Source organism: Calonectris borealis, chromosome 2, assembly GCF_964195595.1.
Source record: "Calonectris borealis chromosome 2, bCalBor7.hap1.2, whole genome shotgun sequence".
NCBI classification, from domain to species: Eukaryota; Metazoa; Chordata; class Aves; order Procellariiformes; family Procellariidae; genus Calonectris; species Calonectris borealis.
The window spans coordinates 154943196-154966642 of NC_134313.1; the positions used below are offsets into that span (position 1 = coordinate 154943196).

General features: G+C 45.1%; 1 protein-coding gene across 7 annotated transcripts in view; it reads right to left on the minus strand.

The window, feature by feature from the left end:
* Window positions 1–17665: 17665 nt before the first annotated feature.
* The window catches only part of ARHGAP12 (Rho GTPase activating protein 12), an 80761-nt gene continuing 74979 nt past the window's right edge, over window positions 17666–23447 (minus strand). For all 7 annotated transcript variants that reach the window (XM_075144033.1, XM_075144032.1, XM_075144031.1 and 4 more), the window contains 4 exons: window positions 21986–22063; window positions 20989–21123; window positions 20604–20706; window positions 17666–20165 (listed from right to left, as the gene is read on the minus strand). In XM_075144033.1, the coding sequence (XP_075000134.1) occupies window positions 19991–20165; window positions 20604–20706; window positions 20989–21123; window positions 21986–22063 (491 nt within the window). In that variant the 3' untranslated portion in view covers window positions 17666–19990. The remainder of the gene's footprint in view (window positions 20166–20603; window positions 20707–20988; window positions 21124–21985; window positions 22064–23447) is intronic.

The following is a 23447-nucleotide window of genomic DNA, read 5'->3' on the forward strand; positions in this document are numbered from 1 at the left end:
AGCCCTTTTATTTGGATATGTTCTTTTCCTATCAAAATTGTTGAATCCACAACCCATCTTCCCCCTCTCGCCCAATGTGATCTTCCTTCCTTGAGGGTAGTTTTTGTGTACGTGTAGGGGGTTTGCAGTGTTAGATCATAGCTAATGCAAAATTTCATGGGTTTTGTATTGCCCTTATGCTGGCACTTAACTGTCATCCTTTTATAAATCAGCTAACAGGGGGCAGAATGCTCCATGAAGGTCTCTCTACCAAGACATTCTTCAGACCCTTCCAAAATGCCCAGAAGAGGCAGTGAGAGAATAGCAAAAGTCTCACGCCTTTCTGCATAAAACTTGTTATGTTGGTTTTGTTTTCAAATTCACCCTGTGCCTCGATACATCAGGAGACTGAAAAACGCAGGCTTAAAATCCGATTGTGCTTTGCCGAGGTTCCCAGTGAGCTCCAGTCTGCAAGTACCAGTCACATCTTGCTCGGCTGGGAGCTGAAGAACTTGGTCTGCTGCATACCCATTCCCAAGGCGCTTAGACAGTTCTCTGACAACCTGCCACGTCTAGACACAGTAAGGTGAGCTAAGGATAGCTTAAGATAAACTTTCGTTTTCCTCTTCCCTTATTTGGACTTACAGCACAGTCTTAACTTTGTTAATTACTTTCTTTGGCTTGGCAGATTACTGTGAGGGCACCGTGCCGGGATGACATTATAATATTAATCTCTCAGTGAAAGACCAGTTTAGGGATTTATGTATTTTCTGAGATGTTCCCAACATCTGTTAACAATTTGGGCACAAATGTTCATTTTGTTTTGGCAGTGTGTGTAGCCACGATTCCAGTAGTCAATAAACCTGTGATGGGAAGGGAGGAGGCTGGAGACTCACCACCAAGGAAGCCCTGGCAGGTTGGGTTTTATTCCCCTCTGCTGCTGCTTCTTTGTAAGAACCTAAAGCCTAAGTGCTCAAAAAATTTTGGGTGCTGTAATGCCACTCCTTGCAGCACCTGGTCTTTAGCCATCTGTAACGAAAGCCCGCTTTCCCTACGATGGCTGTGTGCTCCCCATAGACAAGCATAATCCAAGGGGGGTTGCGTGACCTGGCACCCAGGAGGGGTATTGCTTAGGGCCATGGGTCCTGCCGTTTGGGGGGTTCATTGCCCAGACTTTTTCCTGAAGTAGTCAGGATGGGCTGAGAGAAAAGGCTTTTCTTTCCAGACCTGGCCAGAGGAAGACAGGATGGCTCCAGCGCCGTGCTCCTGGTAGGAGTAGCACCAGTTGAAGAAGTGGGGTTTGAATGATAATTCCCCCCGTCCTGGGGGGGTGAGAATTATCCTGAGCTCTGGTCTGTCCCAGGCCAGCGGTGTGGCTCTGCTCTCCTGTCAAGGTGCCCCAACCCCAGAGGAAGAGCTCCATGGTTATCTAGAGGAGGGACGAGGAGCAAGCAGAGATGCTGGGCTGTGTGGCCTGTGATAGAGGATGAGTGCTGTCCCTATGGCTGTGGCCATTACATGATCAGTGAGTGGAGAGCATCCACAGCGTGGGGGTCTCCGGTACCTTCTGAGATAGGCAAGGAGCTGAACGCTGGGCTCGTCCATGCTGCGTGAGTGCTCTGATGGTGAAGCTGGAGGAAAGGGGAGAGAGGTACCAGCAGTACTGATACTGCCATGAAGTGCTTATTCGGTGGGAAAGGGGACTTTCAAACACTGATGTGTTTTCTGTAGGGTCTGAACTGAGTGTAGAGCAAGCCTCCTAGATCGCATTTCTGAGGAGTAGCAGGTGGAGAGGGGGAATGCCAGGTTCGGGTCTTCAGGTCAGATTATGCAAGTCTATGGGTTCAGTTTAGGCCAGCCTGGGGTGTCAGGAAGTTCAGGGAGAAGTGCAAAATCCTGCACATGGGGAGGAATGACCCCATGCTGGGAGCCATCCAGCTGGAAGCAGCTTGGCAGATAAGGACCTGGGGATCCTGGTGGTGACCAAGCTGAACATGAGCCAGCAACGTGCCCTTGTGGCAAAGGCGGCCAATGGTGTCCTGGGCTGCATAAGACAAAGCATTGCCAGCAGGCTGAGAGAGGTGATCCTTCCCCTCTACTCAGCACCTGGAGTGCTGTGTCCAGTTCTGGGCATGTTGGAGAGAATCCAATGAAGGGCCACAAAGATGATTAAGGGACTGGAGCATCTCTCCCATGAGGAAAGGCTGAGAGAGCTGGGACTATTCAGCCTGGAGAAGAGAAGGTTCAGGGGGGATCTTACCAATGTATATAAATACCTGAAGGGAGGGTGCAAAGAGAACAAAGCCAGGCTCTTTTCAGTGATGCCCAGTGACAGGACCAGAGGTAATGGGCACAGACGGAAACACAAGAGTTTTCTCGGACCATCAGGAAAAACTTTTTCACTGTGAGGGTAAGAGGTTGCCCAGGAACGTGGTAGAGTCCCCATTCTTGGAGATATTCAAAAACTATCTGGACACAGTTCTGGGCAGCCTGCTCTAGGTGTCCCTGCTTGAACAGGGGGGTGGACCAGATGACCTCCACAGGTCCCTTCCAACCTCAACCCTTCGGTGATTCTGTGTGATTCTGTCTCTGTTTCCACCAGGGCAAAGCTCCAGGGACCCTAAAGCCATGGATGCCAGTGTCTCAAGGGATGGTGGCACTGACTGCCCGTTTGGACCACAGGGCTCCTGAAACGTTTCCATAGCTCTTCACTGACCTGCTGCTGGAGTTACAGGCAGGAAAAGCTTCATGATGGCTGTTGGGGTGGCTGGCGTTTCCAGAGCAGCTCGAGTTAAATGTGCCAGCCCAGGGTTGGATGCAGGGCGGACGCTCAGGAATGTCCCTCTGGGTCTGTGTGTTTCGGTGCAGCCTGTAATTTTTTGTTCCTTTCTAGTTTTTGCAACGTGAAGAAAACAAACATGGAAAATCTTGTTTCAATGCCCAGTTTGTTGTAGAAGATCAGGAATGTCAAGGCTGTGTAGCTGTAGTTGTTTGGAGGGCTGTAAACAGCCTAGAGGACTCTGTGCTGGGTTAGAGGTTTCTCCTCTTCTTAAAGTTTTTCCTTCTGCTCACTGTTGGAATTAAATAGAAATGAATTAGGAAAGGCGGCTTGCTAGCAAGAAGCACAACAGGATATTTTTTCCTTTGTAGGCTTTGTGTAAGTAACCTTGTGTTAATTGTATAACGTTTCTTCATGTTGCTTACGGGCATTTCTTCACCTGGCCCGGCCGGCTCCCGCCTGCTGCCTCGCACCTGGAGGCTGCGGCTCCACCTCAGCCAGCCGCTCCTCGGACGCCTTTTGCCGGCTCTGCTCAACGTGCATGTGCCTGACATTGCAGACGGTGGCTTTGGCAGAGTTTTGTGCGCTTTTACCCTTTTTGCAGGCCGATTTCTGCAGCAGTCATGGTCTCTGTAAGCTGTAAAAGCAACAGGGCGCCCTTCCTTCACCTTGATTAGCTGCGGCTGACGCCACGGTAAAGGCAATCCTCCCGTGATCAATGCACGAGTTGCGGGGTGGAGGGGTTGGGTTTTTTTTACTGAGCTGTCTTATCTGCAGAAACATTTCCTGAGTTACTCTCTCATCCTGCCTTGGAGATACATTCGTTTCCTGGTGTGGGTATTTTTGTTTTGTTTTCTTTTTTTTTGCCTTGCTATTTTTATCCCCTGCTTACTTTTAGAAAGGTTTTTGCTGAGCTTTGTTTCCAGACTGCTGGCGGGGAGAAGCTTGCTTCTGCAGACGCTGTCTCTCACCCTTCTTGGCATTCCCCACCCCCAGCCTTAGCCTGCTGGGCTTATCTCCTTTTTACTCTGTATCCCAGTAATTTAATATTATAGACAATCTATGACAGAGCCCAGCCAAGATGAGGTTATGCCAATTACGCAAGCTTTTTCTATAAAGACATCATCTTGCTCTTTTAAGCAACTCTGTTATTTGAACAGGTGTGTAAATCTCGGCAATGCAGTGTGGAGTTATAGATAATTAAACAATTATTTTGACAAACAATAAAGACATACCTCTGACATTTTTGGTGCCATAAGCATGTTTCTCACAGAAGCCTTGATTTTTGCACACCTTAAATACAGTGAATATTAACTTCTTCAGTGGCCCAGTTACAACAGGAATCTTTATCTTGTCTATCCACAGAGCTTCGAGTAAGGTTGTTGAGCACTAAAGGAAAAGGAACTCTAAAATCAAGGTTGCTAAAACGACTTTAATTTGGTCCCTTACTGACAAATCCACTCTTACTAACTGCACGACAATGTCTCTTTTGTACAACCGTTCACCCCGGGCACCAACAAACGCTCCTGACGAAGGAAAATGCTCTCGAGCAGCTTCATCCCCAGTGCTCCACGAGGCCCCGGCCGAGCCCTGCTGCCACCCCTGCCCCGGCCCCCCTTCCCGGGGCTGGCACCCCAGCCTGTGCCCCCCACTGCTCGTGCCCCAGGAGGGGAGGCGTGGGCAGCTCAGTTAGCTTCTCCCTGCCCCTTGGCCAGAGCACAGTCAGAGATATTTTAGCTGGCAAACTCCAGCCGGCGTTTATTGCCTGTGTGCAGTCTGAGAGTTTTTAGAGGCTTAAAAATTGGCCAAATTTGGTCAGGCCTTGTGGAGATGGCAAAGGCCCATCACTAACATGGGGGTCATCTCTCAGCAGGTTTCTAAATTCCTGCCTCGAACAGTAGATGTGCTAATGCTCCCTAACGAAGGGTCTGTCACCTCAGGGTCTTCCCCCGAGCTCCTTCTGAGGCTTCTCTGGGCGGGTTTTGTGATGGCTCCTCTTAGAGATTAGGAACCAAACCAGAAACCCCACATAACAAACCTTGCCAAAGTTTTCCACTTTTGATGGTTTTTATAATCCACCGGAAAATAGTCTTGAGTTAAAGAATTTTGGACAGCCTGAACTGCTGATAGTTATAAATAGTGAGATGCTTTGGGAAAGGCAGGGGGTGGGGGGGTGAGTGGTTCTTGTTGAAGGACGGGGAACACAAAATGAAGACTGAGGGGAAAAAATGGAAGGAGATGGAGCAAAATGAGAAAGATGAAAAAGAACCAAATGTGAAGGCAAATTGTAGCCTTTTCCATGTATGAAAAAACTCAGACTTGTGTCAATGGTTGAGCTTGGCTGAAACCCCTAAGCACCTTGCCTAACCATGTCCCACTTTCTGGTCCTGCAGCACACCCAGCCGGTGCCAGGTGCTGCGGCGTTAAAGCAGTATTTACCTCCTCTGGTGCAAAGCTCGTTTTAAGCCCTGTGTGTGAGCAAAAGCTGCTTTCAATCGCCTTCTAACCAGATAGCTGCTCCTTGGCCCAAGCTGGGTACCTCCTTCTGTGAGGATGACCTGAGATGCAGGGAAGATGCTCTGCGTGTGAGACTTGATCGTGCTTCACAAGCATGTTCACTTCTGTCATCCTCCTTTTTTCTTCCTTGTTCTTTTGGCTTATCGTGTTCAACGGCACACAGGTCTTATTTCCTCTTCTTCCTCTCCCTGCAAGCTGCTATTATTTTGGTGTCTCATCAAATACCCCTGTTAAAACTGGGCAGAAGGTGGTGGTGCGGTATGTTGCTGACTGGAGCGGAGGGAGCTACGTGAACAAAGTATTTTCTGCCTGAAGCCGTCCTAACAGCACTCGTCAAGCCAGTGCTCGCCCCTGTCCCAGACAGAAGCCTCATCTGCTCGGCTCTGCACAGTGGCAGCATGTCACCAGAGACCTCTGTTAGGGACAAAGAAGAGGACCAGGAGCTCGTGGCAGCTGCGGGGAGAGGCAGCACGAGCCTCAAGTGATCCTTTTCGAACTTGCAGCATCTAAATGAAATGCCTCCCTATAAGAACCACTTCGTATTTCTGATCTGTGCTGAGTCGTGGAGCCGATGCAGTACCTTATTTCAAGCAGGTCTGCTCTCTTAGGCTGCCTTTCAAATAGATCTTTCCTGCAAAGATAAAAGATGCTAAAAAGTAGGTCTTACGGCTGCCTTTCGGACTCCACTCTCTCCTGTATTAATCCAATAATGTGTAAGATGATAAATGGGAGTTCTCAGGAGATGTCATACAAAGTGTTCACTTTAAAACAAACAAAAACCAGTCCAGTTTTCAAAATGAAACTGTTATAGCTCACACTGCCTCTGGCCCTAGGAGCTCTGGCAAGCCTAACTTCAGTGGGGATTTAAGACTGAACAGTGTTTAAATACAAACAGACAAAATGTGGATCCAGATTGCATGGCCTCCCAGACCCAGGACTCAGACCTTAGAGGGATGGAAAAATCAGAACTGGGTAGCTGCACTGATTTGCATGAGCCTGAAGCTGCTTTTCTCCCTTCCTCACTTTTGGGGCCTTTTAAGTATACAAGATTTTTAAAATAATGCTTTGCAGTCATCATACTATTTTATTAGCTAACCAGTTGGAACAGGTGGTGGTTGTTTATGACCTTAATGAATCTGTACTTCAGAATGGGAGGACTGCCTATGAAGCTTAATTAAAATTTGCAAAATGTTTTCTGCCCCTGAGCCCCCCGAGTCACTGGTGCGACGTACGAGGGACGGCGCGGCATCGCTGCTGACCGGGGATGGTGGAGACGAGGTGCAGAGGGTAACGCGCATCTGGGAGCAGCGGCGGCAGCAGCAGCATGCTCAAAAGCATCCCCGTGGGGCTGTAAATGTGTTAATGTCAGAGCTGAGGCTGCGTACGAGGCGGGCAGCTCCCAGGTAGCCAGTCCAACGCAAACCTTTCGGCACCAGCCAAGGGCAACTTTTAAAAAATGTGGTGTTGTCCGTGCGCTGCTTTTATGCACTTGCACATCATCGTGTGCCAAAAGGATAAAGGGGCAAATTTTTAAAACATTCTTTATTTTCCATGTTTGCTCTGGGAATGGACAAATATTTCACATTAACTATGTTCTTCTGCCAATTTTTGTCATGAAAGCACAGTCTCCGAATTGTAGAGCCTGTGAATTATAGTGGTAAACGCTGTATTGCTTTGACCTTTTGAAATGTCTCCGGCATGATTGGCTGCCTGTCCTCCCCTTCCCCCAGAGGTCAGGCAGGTTGTAAATATAGGCGAAATGGAATAGCCAGATAATCAAATTGAACCTATTTCACTGCAGTGCGGTGCAATCACGGTGCAGTGAAATTCCATCAGCGTTGGAGGCTGCATTTCAAGTGCCACAGAAATCACTATGTAACTGTCCACGCAACTTGAGGAGCAGTGTTTACCACCTGCGGTGCTGTGGGCTCTGCATTTTTAAGCCTCCTTTAGCAAAGAAAAAAAAAATCCCAAAGCCACGTAAAAAGGAAGGAGGAATAGGCTGCCATTTAAAAAAGGCACATCATCTGAAAAAAATAACCTTGACATATAGGATGATTGATAAGTTTTATTTGCCTTGGGTTTTTTTCTTTTAAAGATGCTAAAATGATTCTTCTGCTCTGGGGCAGATAACATAAGTGCTTGCTGCATCACCTGAGCTCACCTTCTTCAAAAAATAACTACTTTAGTCATTATTTTAGCAACAGCACTGAAGTACAGCGCATAAGCAGTGGTACAAAAAGCGCCATAACTCTAGCTATGCATGAGGATGGTATTTAGGAGCAATGTCCTCTGACCAAGCAGCGAGATGAAAATCTGGACGTTGAAATCTGTATAGGTGATTTTTCAGTAGTGGAAGCCAAGCGCAGCTCTGTGCTTCTGTCGCTTGCAAGCCCAGCGATGCTAGCAGTGGGGTAGCAGGGCATAATTAATGTTTACTTATAATCAGCATCTTTCTGTGCCAGCAATCATGGCAGACTGAAACTAAGCAGGGGAACCAGAAACCCTGCTGCTTTCAGCTGTCTGGAACAATAATTACACAGTGCCACGGCACCTCTGGGAGTCTGGCACCATTTATCCTCCCTGACTCTCGGCGTTGGTTACCTGCCACAGAGCAATCCCCAAAGCAACCAATCCTCAACATCATTTTCATACAAAAGGTGGAGAGAATGATAATGGCTATGCTATTGCTCTGCCTTCAGAAAGCTGGGCTGATGGCTTAATTGAGGTTAAAATAAGCTCCAATCAGAGAGGTAAAAACCTAACAGGGCTACTTAATCTTATATAAATACAAGAGAGATACAAGTGCATGAGGAGAGAATAATAACTGACTCTGGTAGGGTTTCTATGGAGAATAATCATTAGCCAGGCAGTGAACAGATTGGACTGGGAGCAGGCTATTTAGCATTCATGCCCTGGTGGTAAAGGCTTTGAGCTGGAGGCTAATTTGAATTTTAGGGTTGGATTTAAAAAGAAAAAAAAAAGCCCTCTGTCTGGAGCAAAGCAGCATCATACTCATTTTTGCCCTAGACCATGCCGAAGAAAATCAACTGACTTTTACTCTGTGACTTAGGTGCGGTTTGCCTAATACAAGGGACAAGTAATTGCAGGACAGAAAGGCGTTTGGTCGACTCGGGAGCAGGGATTTGCCCTGCCCAGGGCAGTGTCCCCCAGCCCTGTTTGTACCCCCCAGCCCCCCTGTACTCTTTGTAAGGGGGAGAAGGCAGCCCAGCCCGCCTGCCTTTCTTCAGCACCACTAGGAATGCTACCAGAAAAATAAATGAAAACAGAATTTTTTTTTTTCTTACTGTTTCATTCTCAAAGCTAATTCCCTTTAAAAGCCTGAAACTAAAATACTTACTCTTTGGCAAATCTCTGGGAAGGCTTGGCAAAACTCAGATGTTTTTCTTTTTCAGGCTTGTAGATGTTGGTCATCTGTTTTGATAAGTTAAATTAGATGTTAGATCTCAGAAGTATTTGAAAACACTTCTTGCATGCAACAGCATTTCAAATCTGAACTAAAATTTCCACCCTTTTCTGCTCTGTTTGTTTATCAGTTGCTTGCAAGAGAGTTTTCTGTTACAATTACTTTCTTTTAAACAGTCTACTTGAAAAAATGCAATAACTAGCTGGAGATGTGCAGATCCTGCCAAAGTATGGTTTCTAGGCTCTGTTTTTCTTAGTGTGCACCTCAGAGATGAAGTGATGTCTTTCCTCCATCATCAGCTCGGCTGACACTATCACATACCAGCGGCAGCAGGGATCTGGCCTCTAGATCTGTAGCTGGAGACAAAGTTAGAGGCATGTGTGATATTGCTGATTGTATTTGAGAGTTTCTTTATTTTAGTGCAACTTGCGATCCCTTCTCTCCCGCTACTTTTTACTTATAGCTTAATATTTGGTAAAGCATATCTTGTTATTGTACAATTTCAAAATCATGTTACATCCACCATGAAAGACACTGTGGTTTACTATGAGCTTCTGCAATAATTTGCTTAATAGCTTTGCTTACACCTCCCCATTTTCCCGATCTTAGCTGGAAGTCCTTCAGCTTATGTTCATCAAGAGATAAAAATAAACTGTAGGCTGCAGCTCGGTATAGCTGGATGCTCCATTACTGTTGCGAAGTGCAAGAGTCCTCAGGAAAGCAATGAAAAATTACCCCTCTCCAGGCAATGGAAAATGTCAGGAGCCTCACAGTCTCTGAGGCCTTACAGAGAATAATTATGCTGTGAACAGATTGCTGCGTGGCCGAAACCTTGCAGCACTCTCAAAGGGAAAACTACGAGACCCTTTTAAAAGGGAGATCAGAGCCCTTGCACAGCACATTTTGGGAGAAAGCAGGTGAAAATAAAAACACCATATGCCCAGACCGGCTGGCTTCATTGAGGTGAGCAGCCCTGTTACTTCCAGGACTACTTGCAGACAAGAAAATAAAGGATAAACATGGCCCAACAGATAATTGGATGGGTATTTTTAACAGACCAAGCTGTGACCTTAATTCTGCTGGTAGCCAAGCCCGGCAAGACAGTCGAACAAACAGACAAGGACTGTGAGGTTTCAGGCGAGGAGAGGACTTGGCCAACATTTGGCTGGAAAACCCGCTTGTCCCCGGGCTGGCGAGCACCGCCTGTCTTCTCCAAGGCACTCTTCAGTCAGAGGACCCAGCCCTCCCTTGGCCCAGGCTGCTGCCTCCTGCTTGTGCCCAGGGCGGCAGGGGCCACGGTGGGGTGAGCCAGGGCCACCCCGGGAGCCTTGCCGCGGGTTGTCGTGGCTGGCTTGGCCAGGAACCTGCCCACATGGAGCTGCATCCAGCATACAATTCAAGGAGCGGGATAAGAAGGGGGGATTTTTGCACCCTGATAGCATTCATGAGCGTGCTCTGCAGAGGAGAGGTAATGAGGACGATGACCAGGACCAAGGACGACCGATGCCATCAGGTCAAGGCAATTCTGAAGCGATTTGTGCTTAATGGGTAACAGGGGCCAGAATTTGTTAGATATTTCACCTCCCTAAGAAAGAGTCTGACAGACCCGAGTTCATTATCCCGGGGGAAGGTGACAGCGCTGTTCTGCCAGCTTGAACAGGAGCAGGGTTAAGGTTGCAAAAAGAGGACTAGAGTCCTCCTAATTACGTCTTCCGTCTCTTTTCAGCACTTTAACTATAAAAAGTGGCTCTGCGCAATAGTGCGAGATGCTGTCGGCCAGCTTGGTGGGGAATAGGGCTTTGGGGGAGGGCAAAAACTTTGCCAGGGTTTGTTTGCAGGGCAGGTGGGAGGGGGCCCAGATGGTGGCATCAAAGGAGCGGTAACTCAATCACCGTGACTCCGCCATCTGCTCTGCCCTGGATATAATTTCTAGCTCTTCCAACTTCACCCCGGTTTTTGTGGCTTGATTGGGGAACACTTCATGTGAATAAAAAGGGAATTGGAGGCTCTGCTTTGCAGACCTTGAGCTCTCTGTCAGGAAGGGGACTCGGGCACATCTTCCACACAGTAACGCACTGGGGGGAAATCATTACTAGCCCCCAAACTACCACTGCATGGCTTTACAATATTTTCTTTTCAGGGTTTAAATCGCAGCTTTTCAGTAGTGTGCAGCCTTTTCATGGGTGCCTGGAAAAGAAAGGAAGTTCAGGCTTTGCCATGTTCTTCCCAGTGATGCAGGTATAGTGCTGATCTATTATTTCACCAGGTGAAATAGTAATACAGAGGTACGTACTTCTAATTTGTCAGACAAATCTGCTAGACTAGGCCAAATCTGGTAGTACCTTATTTTTTCTTTAATCTTGGTTCTTAATGTTCAGAGCCTTGATTTTTTTTACATAATTATAAGATGCTGAGAACCTCTCCAAGTTAAACAATTCGTTGTCACAACAAGCTTTTTCTTGCAAATGATAATCAAATTAAATGTGTTCAGTGTTTCTGTCTCCAAAATCCTCTTCCAGCTGCCACAACATAGCTAACAGCACTGTCCTTCAAGTGTTGGCTTTCATGCCGTGAGTAGAAATGTAGTTCCAGCTTTTCCTTGTCTCCCTGGTGCGCAGCTGGCGGGGCAGCTCTTGCCCAGAGGACCTGACTCACAGAGCCTGGGGTCAGGGCAGGACAACATGGCAGCTGCCGCGGGTACCACGGAGCCACAGAGGGATGCGGTACTGGCAGCAAGCAGGGGAGGGGAACCCCAGGGTCTGCCCCAGCCTGTGGCACTGGCCCTATCCAGGATGTCTGCGAGGCTCTGCAATGCGCTCTAGGGAGACAGCAGCAGGCTGTGCCCGAGCTGCTGCTTGTGGTGACAGCTTCTGAAAGAGATTCTTCCTTTCCCCTCTCCAAAGTCTATATCTGGGGGTCAGTGCACCCCTTTGCAGGGCCCTCATGGCAGCCGGGAAGGCAGCTGGCTAGCGCTGCTTCAGGCTACGTCGCCCTCCCCCAGAGCCCAGCCCCTGGAGCAGCGCTTTCTGCCAGTGCTCTGGTCCCTGGTGCTTCAGCAAAGCTTTTGTTCGCCCTGACAGTGAGAGCTGCAGTTACCGCGGGTTTGATATCACCCAAACCTGTTGTACTGGGCAAGGATAAGAGTGAACACTTCAGCCACGTAGTCCTAGTGCGGCTGCACTTGATGGTTTTCACCTTCCTCCGTTACCTAATTCATGCTGGTTTTCCTTGCCAACACTTCTGAGTAGGCGTGTAAATTTTGGAGCACTTTGATATATCGGCTCTTAATCTGAGCTTTTGCTCCTTCCAAGGATGTGTCCCTGCAGATGTCAAGCAGACTGATTTGCTCACCTTTCTCCTTCAAAACCCTACCAGGGCAGGCACGGACCTCCGGCACGCGGCGAGTGCTCAGGCATGGCAGCTACAGCGCTTGACCTTAAGCCACTCGGCAATATCTAAAAGAGGGCACAGGTGCCTAAGTGCTCACTAATTGCTTCGGGAAGCAAAACGTGCCCTGATTGCCACATAGCTCTGGGGTTTGTAAGGTTTCTAGTCCCAGAAGTGGCAGGAAATCAGGGATTCAGGGATACCCAGATAAGGCCTCCTGTGACACCCACTAGTGGGAGTTTCCAGGACACACCAGTGGGGTTGGACAAGCCCATAAAGCAAAGGATGGGGATGGCCTGGAGGCGGGGCGCACCAAAGGTGAAGGGGAGGTAAAGACTATTCTACAACTTATTTTTATTTGATAGGTGAGTGCTGATGTCTTCTTGAGGGGGATGTGAACTCACGTTTCCCTATCCCATGCTCGAATCAGCCGGCTGTGTGACATCCAAGGAAAGATTAAGAGGATTGAGTTTGCTTAGTCTAGAGAAGGCATAACGGAGACACAGTAACCTTTTATAGTTTCACGGACTGCTATTGCATGTGTAGAGATGCAGGGAAAAATAGCTCTCCATATATGTTGCAGAATAGGATAAAAGCAATGGATAAGGACAGAGTAAGGAAACAAATGAAAGTAAACTGCAGCAAGGGCTACTTAGATGTGCAAAAAGAAAAACTTTCTAAGTGGGAAGAGATGCTTATATGCTAGATAAGACTGTCTGGGATACTCTACCATCTCCATCAGTGGAGGTCTTTAAGAGCAGCCCAAACTGCTGCTGGGCCTGGGAGAAACACAGCTCTGTGGCTCCCAGCCCTGGCTTCTGGGTCTGCAGTCGCCTTTGGTGCCCCTGCCTATGGCCGGGGAGTGCTGCGTGCTGGCTGTGTCCGGGCAGGGATGGGCAGGAGCGCCGGGCGCTCTGGCAGGCTGCCTGCGAGCTCCTTTCACCTGGTTTTTGTCATAGAGGTTTCCTTTGCTGGGCTGGTGGAGAGGCTGCGGTGCTGCCTGCCGAGTCCCATGGCAGGACCGCGCCGGTGGGGGCTGCCGGGGCCCTTTCGTGCCTGGCTCTGCTGCCCGGGGGCAGAGCAGCAGTAACCGAGCGTTTGCACCACCTGGCAGCAGCTCATGGCTTTGAGGATTTCTTTGTATCTGGTGCGAAGCATTTTAAAGAGGGAAGCCTTTGTGGCTGCAAGCACCCAACTGTTATGTTTCAGGTTGCGGTAAAGAAGGAGTAACTTCAACAGGACCTTATTGAACTTGTGGTCACTAGTGGGGACAGTGGCAGTACCTGGTACCGCCATGGCCATCCCAGTCCCCAGGAACGCTCCAGAACAGTGGGGCTGCGAGTGCTGCCGTGGGTGACGAGACAGGTTTGCTCAATTGAGCAGGATTACTTTAGGAGAGAAATGGGAGTGAAGCTTTGGCCAGGAGAAGCGCTTTCATTTGCTATAGGGCATGAATGGCCAAGTAGGAACAAGGAAGCCAATGGCTAAATGGAAGGCTACATGCCAACTTCATTCATAGATTCTTTAAAACCAGAGAGGACCATTGTAATTGTGCTGTCTGGCCTGCAACATGCCACAGGCCTTAGCTCATGACCTAGCAAATTAGAAAGGCAGCAGGAAGGAAGGGAAGGCACTAGTCCCCACCGCTGGCTCGCACAGCACGGGCATTGCTTCTGCCATCCCAGACTGATGCTGGCAAAATGGAGTTTGCTTTGCCAGCAACACTGACACTCAACGTTTCGTTGCGCTGCCTCTGCCCTCACGTGCTCAGGCTTTCTTTTTATCTCAGGGATGCGAAGAAAGCTCAGAACGCATTAGGACAACCACCTGGAGAGTTAGTTATGATTTTTAAGAGCTAATGATGCCGCCCACTGTTCAATGTTTATAATAAACTGTCTTCTCCCCCTCTTAACTAAACTGTGTGTATACAGGGGAAGAAGCTGTACCTATGGCCACCTGAGCACTTGGCTTGCTGCACAGAGCTGCTGTACTCCACGAATAGGAAAGGGGGACAGAAAGTTATTTATTTTCATGCATTTGAATGGGGCAGGCTGGGAAGCTCAGGCAAAAGAAAGGGACAAGTATGATCCTGGCCTATAGCCGCAGAGTTTTAATGCAAACCTGAAGATTGTGCAGTCCTCTTGACAGCTGGCCACAGCTCAGCCTACACAAGCGATATGGATAGTGATTCAAGGGTTGCATGGAATTGCATTGCTTTCCCTCAGTCTCGTGCCAAATATAATACCTAATTGCTTCTGCAATACAGGAGAAGAACGGGCACTCCGGGAAACAGGGGAGCACCACGCAGCCTGCTTCAACGATTACCTGGAAAGGACCATTTTTTCAGTCTTCTAGTCTGTGCTTTTTTTTTGCCTTTTTTTTTTTTTTCCATTTACGTTACCTTTTAGCATTAACATTGATGAGTACTTTTTAACGAAGTGTCTACAGCTGAGTGGCCGATGCCTCAGCCTCCGCGGGCGAAGCAGCGCCCTGGGCAGAGCACAGCACACTCCAGCCCCCGGGCTCCAGGCTGTTGTACAAATTCGGAAGCAAACAGTCCAAGTCAGATTGACTTTGAGTGTAGCAGGAATAGCAGGTGGGTGGGTGCAGGAAAAGGAAAGATTAATAGGAAAAGAAGTCTTATCTTTAAAACTTCAAAGGGAAAGCTTAGAGCAGGACTAGTATACCAGCGAAAACAGCACTTCAGCTATGAAACAGCTATTTCATAGCAGGAAATATGGTGGCATCCTTCGTTGTACATAATGCTTTAAGGGAGTGCCAGAGGAGAGGCTCTACCTCTTGCACAACCATGTCTCTGTTTTTCTTCAGGGAAGAAAGCTGTGAAGTTGAGCAGGTCACACGTGTGTGTTGGCAGGGGCCTTGCCAAGGCCAGCACCCACAGAAGATGCGCTCGCTCGGTCCCGGGGGAGAGCATCCCTGCAGCAGGCAGGCGAGCTTGCTGGCAGCATCGTGCAGCAGAAGTGCCTGCCGACAAAGCGCTGCCCAGCCCAGGCTGATAAGAAAGTTTTTCTTGGAAAAAGGTGGTTTTCAGTTCTGTTTCTAGGTTAGGTACCTCCTTTTACTGGAACGAGTAGCTAGGCAGGACACACACATGCAGAAAGCCAACAAGCCACCACCAGCTCAGCATCACCCTCTTGGTAAAGAAAAGGCAGAGAGCACTGGGACACCGGTGGCCAGGTAACACCACCAGGGCTTTGATTCCAGCCTTTTGGCTGCAGCACATGATGAACTAGCCAAGCCGACCAATGTTTAACATTTATCTTCGAATGCCTGAGGTAAAAAATGACAGCTTTTAACTACAGTATTTATTTTTTTAGAGGACAGCTGTTTCTTTCGCACTATGAAGTAACAAACTATTCTGAGCAGACTTGTACCATACATGCAAATCTAAACTGATTGTGAAGATAGTTTAGCTTGGGGTTTTGTTTTTTTCTGCATACTCCCACTTTTCAGCTTCATACGTTTCTTTCTTCTGGTGTGCTGAGATTGTAACAGACAGGGCTACCCATGCTCTTCAGGATCTGGTGCCACAAGGTTCGGATCTTGGATGGGGCACTCAGTGCCACCAGAATAATGCTGCCAAACTGAGAACAAGTCTATGTTTGTATCGCACAGATGCTGGTTGTGCATTCATGATTACGTTGAAGGAACATAGTTCTTGACTCCCATTACCACTCAGGTGTTTGTGTCAAGTGAACCTGGACACAAGCTCAACGCTGAGGAGCTGACACATAGAAGCCACTCTGGAAAAGTCTGGAGAAAGGTGGCACTGCCATTTTGCAATGTCACTTGAATTGCACCTGTTTACAGAGCAACTTACCCTTACAAAACATAGCCAGGCCTTCATCTGTATTGTATGAAGTGGAAAAAGAAGAAAAAGAGAGAAAGAAAAAAAAACCCAAACCCACACTCTTGGCAGCCTGGCTTCCTCCCTGGTGTCTGGCCTGGATTCCTGCAGATTTTCTAAGTGACTGTTTCTTTGCTATCTTGCTTGTCCATCACACCTGCTTTGTTTGGTTGCCTTCAGTGTTTTGCATTTACACTAAGGACCTGCTCTCCCCTTCCCGAGCCAACTCCATTTTAGTGCAATAAGCTGCAAGATGAGGTTCTATGAGAAATAAACCTGATGCTGTCCCTGCTCGTTCCACTTCACAGTTCTGAGTTTGCTGAATGCAACAGAGATTTCTTCTTTTGCAAGAAAGTAGTAGCTACGTACCTTAACAAACTCGAATCCATTTGGGGAAGTTGTAGGAAACTCTAATATTAGAGCTGCCATTTAATTCTCAAAGCAGTAAGAAGGACCAAGAGGCCAAGTCGCCTCTGAATGTCTTTCATGTTGGTTTGTTACACAGTGTGATCTTGTTTTACAAGTGCTCTGTTTACAAGAATGTTATGGGCGGGGGGGCGGAATGTTCATTTAAGCCCCACAATCACATAGGGCTACTTTTGTAAAGGTCTGATCCAGTCCTACCAGCTGCTTGCCCACAAAACTTTGCAATTGTGGAGGCTAATTAAGATTCTTCAGAGGAGCCTCTCCTCTCCCCGGCGGTTGCAGAAGGCCTCATTAGACATCGTGGAATAAATGCCCCACTGTGCTTGGTTTACATTATGGCTTATGAATTAACCAATTGAGTCTGAAAATATCATTACTTTGGGGTTAAATAAAGCTGTTCCCTTTAAGGGGAAAAAGTCAGGGCTCCACATAGGAATAAACTGATACTGTATTACCTACAAACTCCCTTCTCTCTCACGCTGCAAGTCGAGGATTCACTTGCCAGGATACAATGGGTTCAAGTACAAAGAAAATTTATCGCAGCTTTCTGTGAAGATGGGGAGGAAAGTCTGGGCCTGGGCAGTAAGCGTGACCTATCAACTTGCATGCAGGCTTTATTCTCATGCAACTCTGATTTTAAAAAATTAGTTTACATTAAATGACTGTGTATATTTGCCTTGTCTTTTTTGTGTCCACTTCTCTCTCCAGCTTTGAAGTGAAGAAACCCATAACTGGTATAGATCAAGCACATCTGAGAGTTGCTTGGTACTAATGCTGTGTAGCTGAACTATAGAGCTGAACGCAGCTCTAAGTCCTGGAACAAAATTTCAACTGGCACCGATAGATAATACTGGAGGTCCAGTATCTTGGAGTGGTTATGGCTGCAAGTTTATATTCAGTCTTTAAATTGATTTTAAACCAGAACCAAATCTGACTTAAAGCCCAAACTGAGGAATATATAAATTTAATTATGATTCACCTAATACAAATAGCTTTCCCCTACTGTGTTTGTGCAAAAATCTGTTCTGATTTTTTAAAAGAAAGCTAACTGCAGGAACAAGACAAGGTATTTCAAGCAGTGAAGAAACCCCATGTGCTGACATAGAGAGTTTCAAGTTGGTCACAACAAGCATACCGTCAGCTTGGACAGCCTCCTCTTCCTGAATGTTTTGAGTGTTTAGCTACACCTCTTTCAATTAAAAAGAATACTCTCCCCTCTCCAAACTAAAAATGAGAATATTAAAACATATGACAACTTCACTGCACAAAACCATACTATATATTGTAATAACAAAATGCTTTATTTTGGGGGAATACAAGGAAAAGTGTGACATCCTCATTATCAAATTGTTTTAAAAAGGCATTCTTTCTTTGATAAACGTAACACTCATACAGAAAAGGTGATCTGTGGATAAGCCCTCTCATTTAGCAGTGGGAATTCTTTTCTATTTTACAGCTGAAGTTGGGATTTGAATAATCTACAGCAGCAGATTTCAACTTTGTTGGTATTTTCTAGTAGCTTGGGGCACACCTGCCGCTCGGCACTGCTCCGGTTTGACAGCCCAGCAGGAGGCTGACAACACAACGCCGAGATGGAGCTATCACAATTCTCACTCAGGTCGCTTTGCAACAAACCACAAGACTTCACCATTACCACAAGAAGACAGTGAGAAAGCCACAAGGTAACTCATCTTCTCTTATCTCCGAAGATTTTTCATGCAGGCCCTATGCTCATGAAATTCTCGTACCATTCATCTGATTACACCTCCGTACTTCACCGCACATCCCCTTTGCTGTAAGCCAGAACTGTGTTGTGAAAGGTATACAACAGATCAAAGGCGAAATACAATTATTTCCCCAAGGTATCTGCTTTCTGCACAGTAGGTTCCAAGTAAGTTTTAAAGACCGCAAATTTATATCCACAAATTACTTTTGCCCTCTCTGAACCTTATGTTAGAATTTACGTTGTTAAAGACCGGAACTGGGAAGTTCCTAAAATTGTCAGGTTATAAAGTAAGGATTCGTCTTTTAATCCAGCACGACAAGTCTTTGCCACAAGTAGTATCCATGCTAAGCGGTAAGATACATCAGTCTTACTGTTTACACGGGGTTCATGTTGCCTGAAGCGGGAATGGCAAACTCCAAAAGAACTAACGGTTTTCTTTATTCAGGTTAGACATAACAAATATGTCAGATACAGCAGTTAGTCTAGAAAAATACATTTAAAAAAATCTTCAGCAGACCATGCTCCCTGTAACAAAATCTTTCAAAACCAATTTTACAAATTATTCTACATTAATGTAAAAAGAAATTCTTAAATTTAGCATCATGGATTCCATCAAACATCTATCTATCAAAACATGAGTTTCACTATTTGTAGATGTTAGAATTCATAATACATTTTTCTAATGTATCCTGTACATATTAAATAACCTAAAAGGCTCCTCTTGTAGTGCATTAACAATTTAGCAAGCACACTCAGTATTTCTCCAGTACCATTTGCATTACAGTTATTTGCCCGCAAATGTAATTAACATCTAAAAGTGCACACAGTTAGGTTCCCCCTCCCTCCCCATAACCTGTTTCCCTGCTGAAACCCAGACATCCACTGGAAACATTATGCTACTGTAGCTAGTCTACCCATGATTAGAAATGTGTGACTAAAATGTTCTTAAACTATACAGGAACTGAATTATATACAAGAATCAAAAGGACAGTCTGTATTTACATTAAACTTCCACTACCACAGCATTATACCAAGAACTCAATACAGTGTTACAGTTGGTATTTACTTAGGATTTTAGCTTTAAATCAGTCTAACACAAAACTCAGCTCAGGAAATACCCTGGAAAAAAAATGAACATGTTTATTAAATATGACTTCTATTATGCCACAAGACAAATATCCGTTGCTGGATATTCTTACAAGTTCAGTGTTTGAAATAGTGTGCTGTTCTATAAAGCAACTAAGAAGTTCCAGAAAGGTTGCTGGGGGAAAAAAAAAAGGAAAGAAAGAAAACAAAAAAAAAAGAAAAAGGGGAAAAAAAAGAAAAAAAGGACAGCAGATATCAAGTGAGGAATTAGACTTGAATAACTAAACCAAACTGTTAGCACAAGTTTAAGACAGTCACTGCATGCAGAAACCCCTTGGAAAAGCATCATACAGATCTGAGTAGGTTGTAATACACAAGCTTATGATGTAACTTCACTGAATTTTTCCATACCAGTTGGTAGGACTTTTCCCTATCAAGTGGAAAAAATTTAAGATTAAATTCCAGATTATCCAGTTTGAGATTAATAGCTTTACTCTCCAAGAAATCCAGTGTATGAACCTATATTACATTTTTCCAATGCTACTTAAAAAAAGGCAAACTATAAACTTTTCAATTCACTTTTCACATTGAACTTTTCAAAGAAATCCAAAGTGTTGTCTTTAATTCGCATTAAAGTGGTCAAACATTTCTCCTGTTTCTCCCCTCCCCAAAAGTGCAAAAAACAAGTTGCTGCTTGGTCCACAAACATAATACATCATGTCCAGTGAGAGAATTTCCTTCTGATGGAGTACTGCTGCCAACCCATCACTTCCAGTTTCTACTCCAAGAAAAATGTCAGCGTCCAAAGATGGAATTCAATTCTAGTAGAATTAATTCTACAATCTGATTCTGGTATACTGTGTGGACTGCTATGTTACCAGTCTCTTTCTCTGGTTTTAATAAGGTTGGACCAAAAACTATTGCTACACTTTGATAGGTCATTCGGTTCTTTTCTCCATTTTCTACAACTCTGAAAGAGAAAAAAAATACACAAAAAGAGACTTATCACTGTTAGAGTAATGGGATGGCAGGAAGAAGACATAGTCCAAAGCAAATTACTATTCACTATATTTATTTAATGAGTAGTCTTGTTATTAGGACATACAGCTGCTGTGATTCCCCTCTCTACAGAAAAGTTTTGGTTTGAAATGCTATTCCTGATCCTCTCACAATCCCTCTAACATAAGGACTTGCCAGTAAACATCACAACTATGACACACGCTGTCTATAGTCCATTTGGTGCTCTGCAAGCTTGTATAAATACAGACTGATATATTGTTTTCATCAAGCCCAATACAGGCAAGAAAAATGCAGTGGGAACAGTCACCTAGTACTTTTAATTGTTTTTTTTAACTTTAAGGGAGGATCAGCGGTACAAAGCCTTTCTTTCTTTCTATCCGCTACTTACCTCTTCAGGTGTCTAAAGAGGACCTGCATAGTGTCCTGATTTGGTTTTGGCAACTGTTTGATTAAATCTTTAACAGCATGGACACGCTGCCTTGGTTCTTGTTCTGCAAAAGGATGAGGTGTAGGAAAAAAATTCAGTATTTTTGTTTAAAACTTTAGCATAAAATTTAACAGACTGGGAAGAAAAGCAAACATTTTGCAGTGCTAATATTAAATAAAATACTGCCACCTCCTGACCAGACCGTGCATTACTGACAGGCAATTTTAGGTAAGCCTTACAGACGTTCATAACCAAAACATTCTTTTTACTGTCCAAAATAATTAAATGATTTGTACATATTGAGCAGAACTTATACAAAAAGCGCAGGCATGTTTTTCAGACTTACTAATTGCATTGACAAAGTCATTGAAGTGATTATAAGTGAACAGTGGCTCTGGCAATTCTCTGAAAAACATCTTTAGAGCTCCTGTGATGACATGTATATCTTCCCATTTACTGTCATTCAAGTCTAGTTTCTCATCTGAGAGAGAAAAATGAGTAATGAATGTTAATAATTTAACTATAAAAGCTTTTTTAAAAAAATAAACTTAATTACTCTTCTGTAGTTATTGCTTTTAAAGCAGCGAAGACTCCTACTCCACTTCAGCCCATTCTCTGCTGGGATACAGAGCTGCAGCAGTGTAAAAGGGGATACAAAAACTCAACCACTACAGACGGAGATGGCCAAACTCTGCCCACTGCACTACATGCAGCTCCCTTACACCAAGGGCATTTTCCAGAGGGGAATAGGAGCTGCTGACATAACACAAAATTTACTGTTAGACCCTGTCAATCAGGAAATGAGAGGTCAGATTGTAGATGGGCTACCGTCCTCTTTCTAGTTGCAAGCTGCCTATTGATTCCCACTGAACAAAGCACCAAGATATAACCACATGACAGGGTTTTAATACACAGAGTATGGCGAAGAGGAGCTAAGCACCCCCATACTAAAAGGCACTAGCAAATCTCACTAAAAAGCATTAACTTACAATTTTAATGCCTATGAAAGCTTAATATGGTTATTGTTTTTCCGAAAGGTATGAAGTTACTTGGTTTGAAATAATTCTCCCCCCTCAAATTCTATTACCATCTTTCTTTAGAATTATGTTCTAGCAATGCCTCTATGCTCCACACAAGACCAAACCTCCAGGATGCTAGGTTTTGCAAATAACGTATATTACACACTAAATTCTGCAATTTTAAAGTAATTTTACTTTGAAGATGACAATCATTTTTCATGAAAGACTGCAGTTATACATTAAGAAAATCTTTTTCCTGAGCGTTCTATGAACTTCAACAATCTGAAAATATACGCAATTGTAATATAATTGAAGGAAGCTTACCGTGATTGACTGCAAATCTTAGCTTCTGTATCACTGCAAGATTGCCACTAACTCGGTATAAGCCGTCAACATCTAATCCTAAAACAAAGGGATAAATCCATTTTAATACCTTACATATGTATGAATTCTGCAATCATTAGGCTGCTTCTTTAAAGGCCTACTCAGCAAAATTAAAACCAAAAGAAAGCCACCTTGTAACAAAGAACACGCGCTTAAAAAAAAAAAAAAAAAAAAAAAAGAAGTTAAACTAGCTTTTTTGATAGGCAGGGCATATCAGAGGAGGTTTAGTCTGCTGACACAGGTTTGGTAGCATCAAGCTCAAAGTAATCTTTAAAACTTCCTACACGATAGAGCAGAAGTAATGAGGCAACAGCTCCAAGCTTCCCCAATGAGACTAACTGTCTCGTTTAAAATGCTCTTGGTGGGTGGCCAGGGTGTATATGGGAGTCCAACATGCAAGAACCAAGTATTTTGTGGATGTTCAAGTTTTTAATGTATGGTTAAGAAAAATCAAATCAAGTCATGCATAGAGAGCATCTCAAAGTTGTCAAGTGACCAGGTTTGCATGGAAAAGGAATGATGTGCATGCACACTCATCACTACCCAACAACCTACAAAACTAAAATGGGTAGCCCTTGCCTTTACAGTATTGCACACTCAACCAGAAAAGAAAAAAACTGTGTCTCTGTGGTTGCTACTGCTGTTACTCAGAAGTGATTAGGAGGTAAAGAATTTAACTGAAACGCCACTTGAATGCAGCATGTGAGTCAGTGCCACTGAGAGGGTGAGTGTTGCCAGAATACCTGCAGTCCCTGTAGCTCCTCAAGGAGTTGTCTGATGCAACACAGCACAGTTACCAGCACCATCTGACATATCCCTTTTCCCCATAATCCACTAGTCATTCCTTTACAGAAAGAACTGATCTGAAGTGCATTGGCAGTAGGAAGAAGAGTTTGGAGAAGTGGGGAAAAAAAGCTGTTCATTTCTGTCAGCTTCCCCTCAGGTATTTAAAAAAGGAAAACTTCACCACTATCTTCACTGCAGTCCTGTCTTTAAAATAAAGAAGAAATAAAAAAAAAAAAAAAAACAGCAAAGCAAAATAACCCCTATCTCACAAACTGCAGATCACGAACGGAATAAAGCCTGCTGTTACAAGCAAGGCGGCAGTTTGTCGAACTGGAATAAGGCAATGGAAGCAGTTATTTTTTCCCTCCCAGGCTGTAAGGTAGCAGCGTTGAGAAAGGACTACAGGTTGCAACAAAATCGTAAATGAAGTTCCCATGGAAAATGCCTTAAATTTCACATGTAGTATTCCCGTGTAACACTTACCCTGATTCTCAAGAGAACGTTCTCAGATTAATAGAATGGTATATATTTGAATGATGATTATGGAGCTTCCATAACCCCCTCTCAGTCATCTTTTCCAAGAGATAGGGCAATGACAACAGCAAGAAACAAGCAA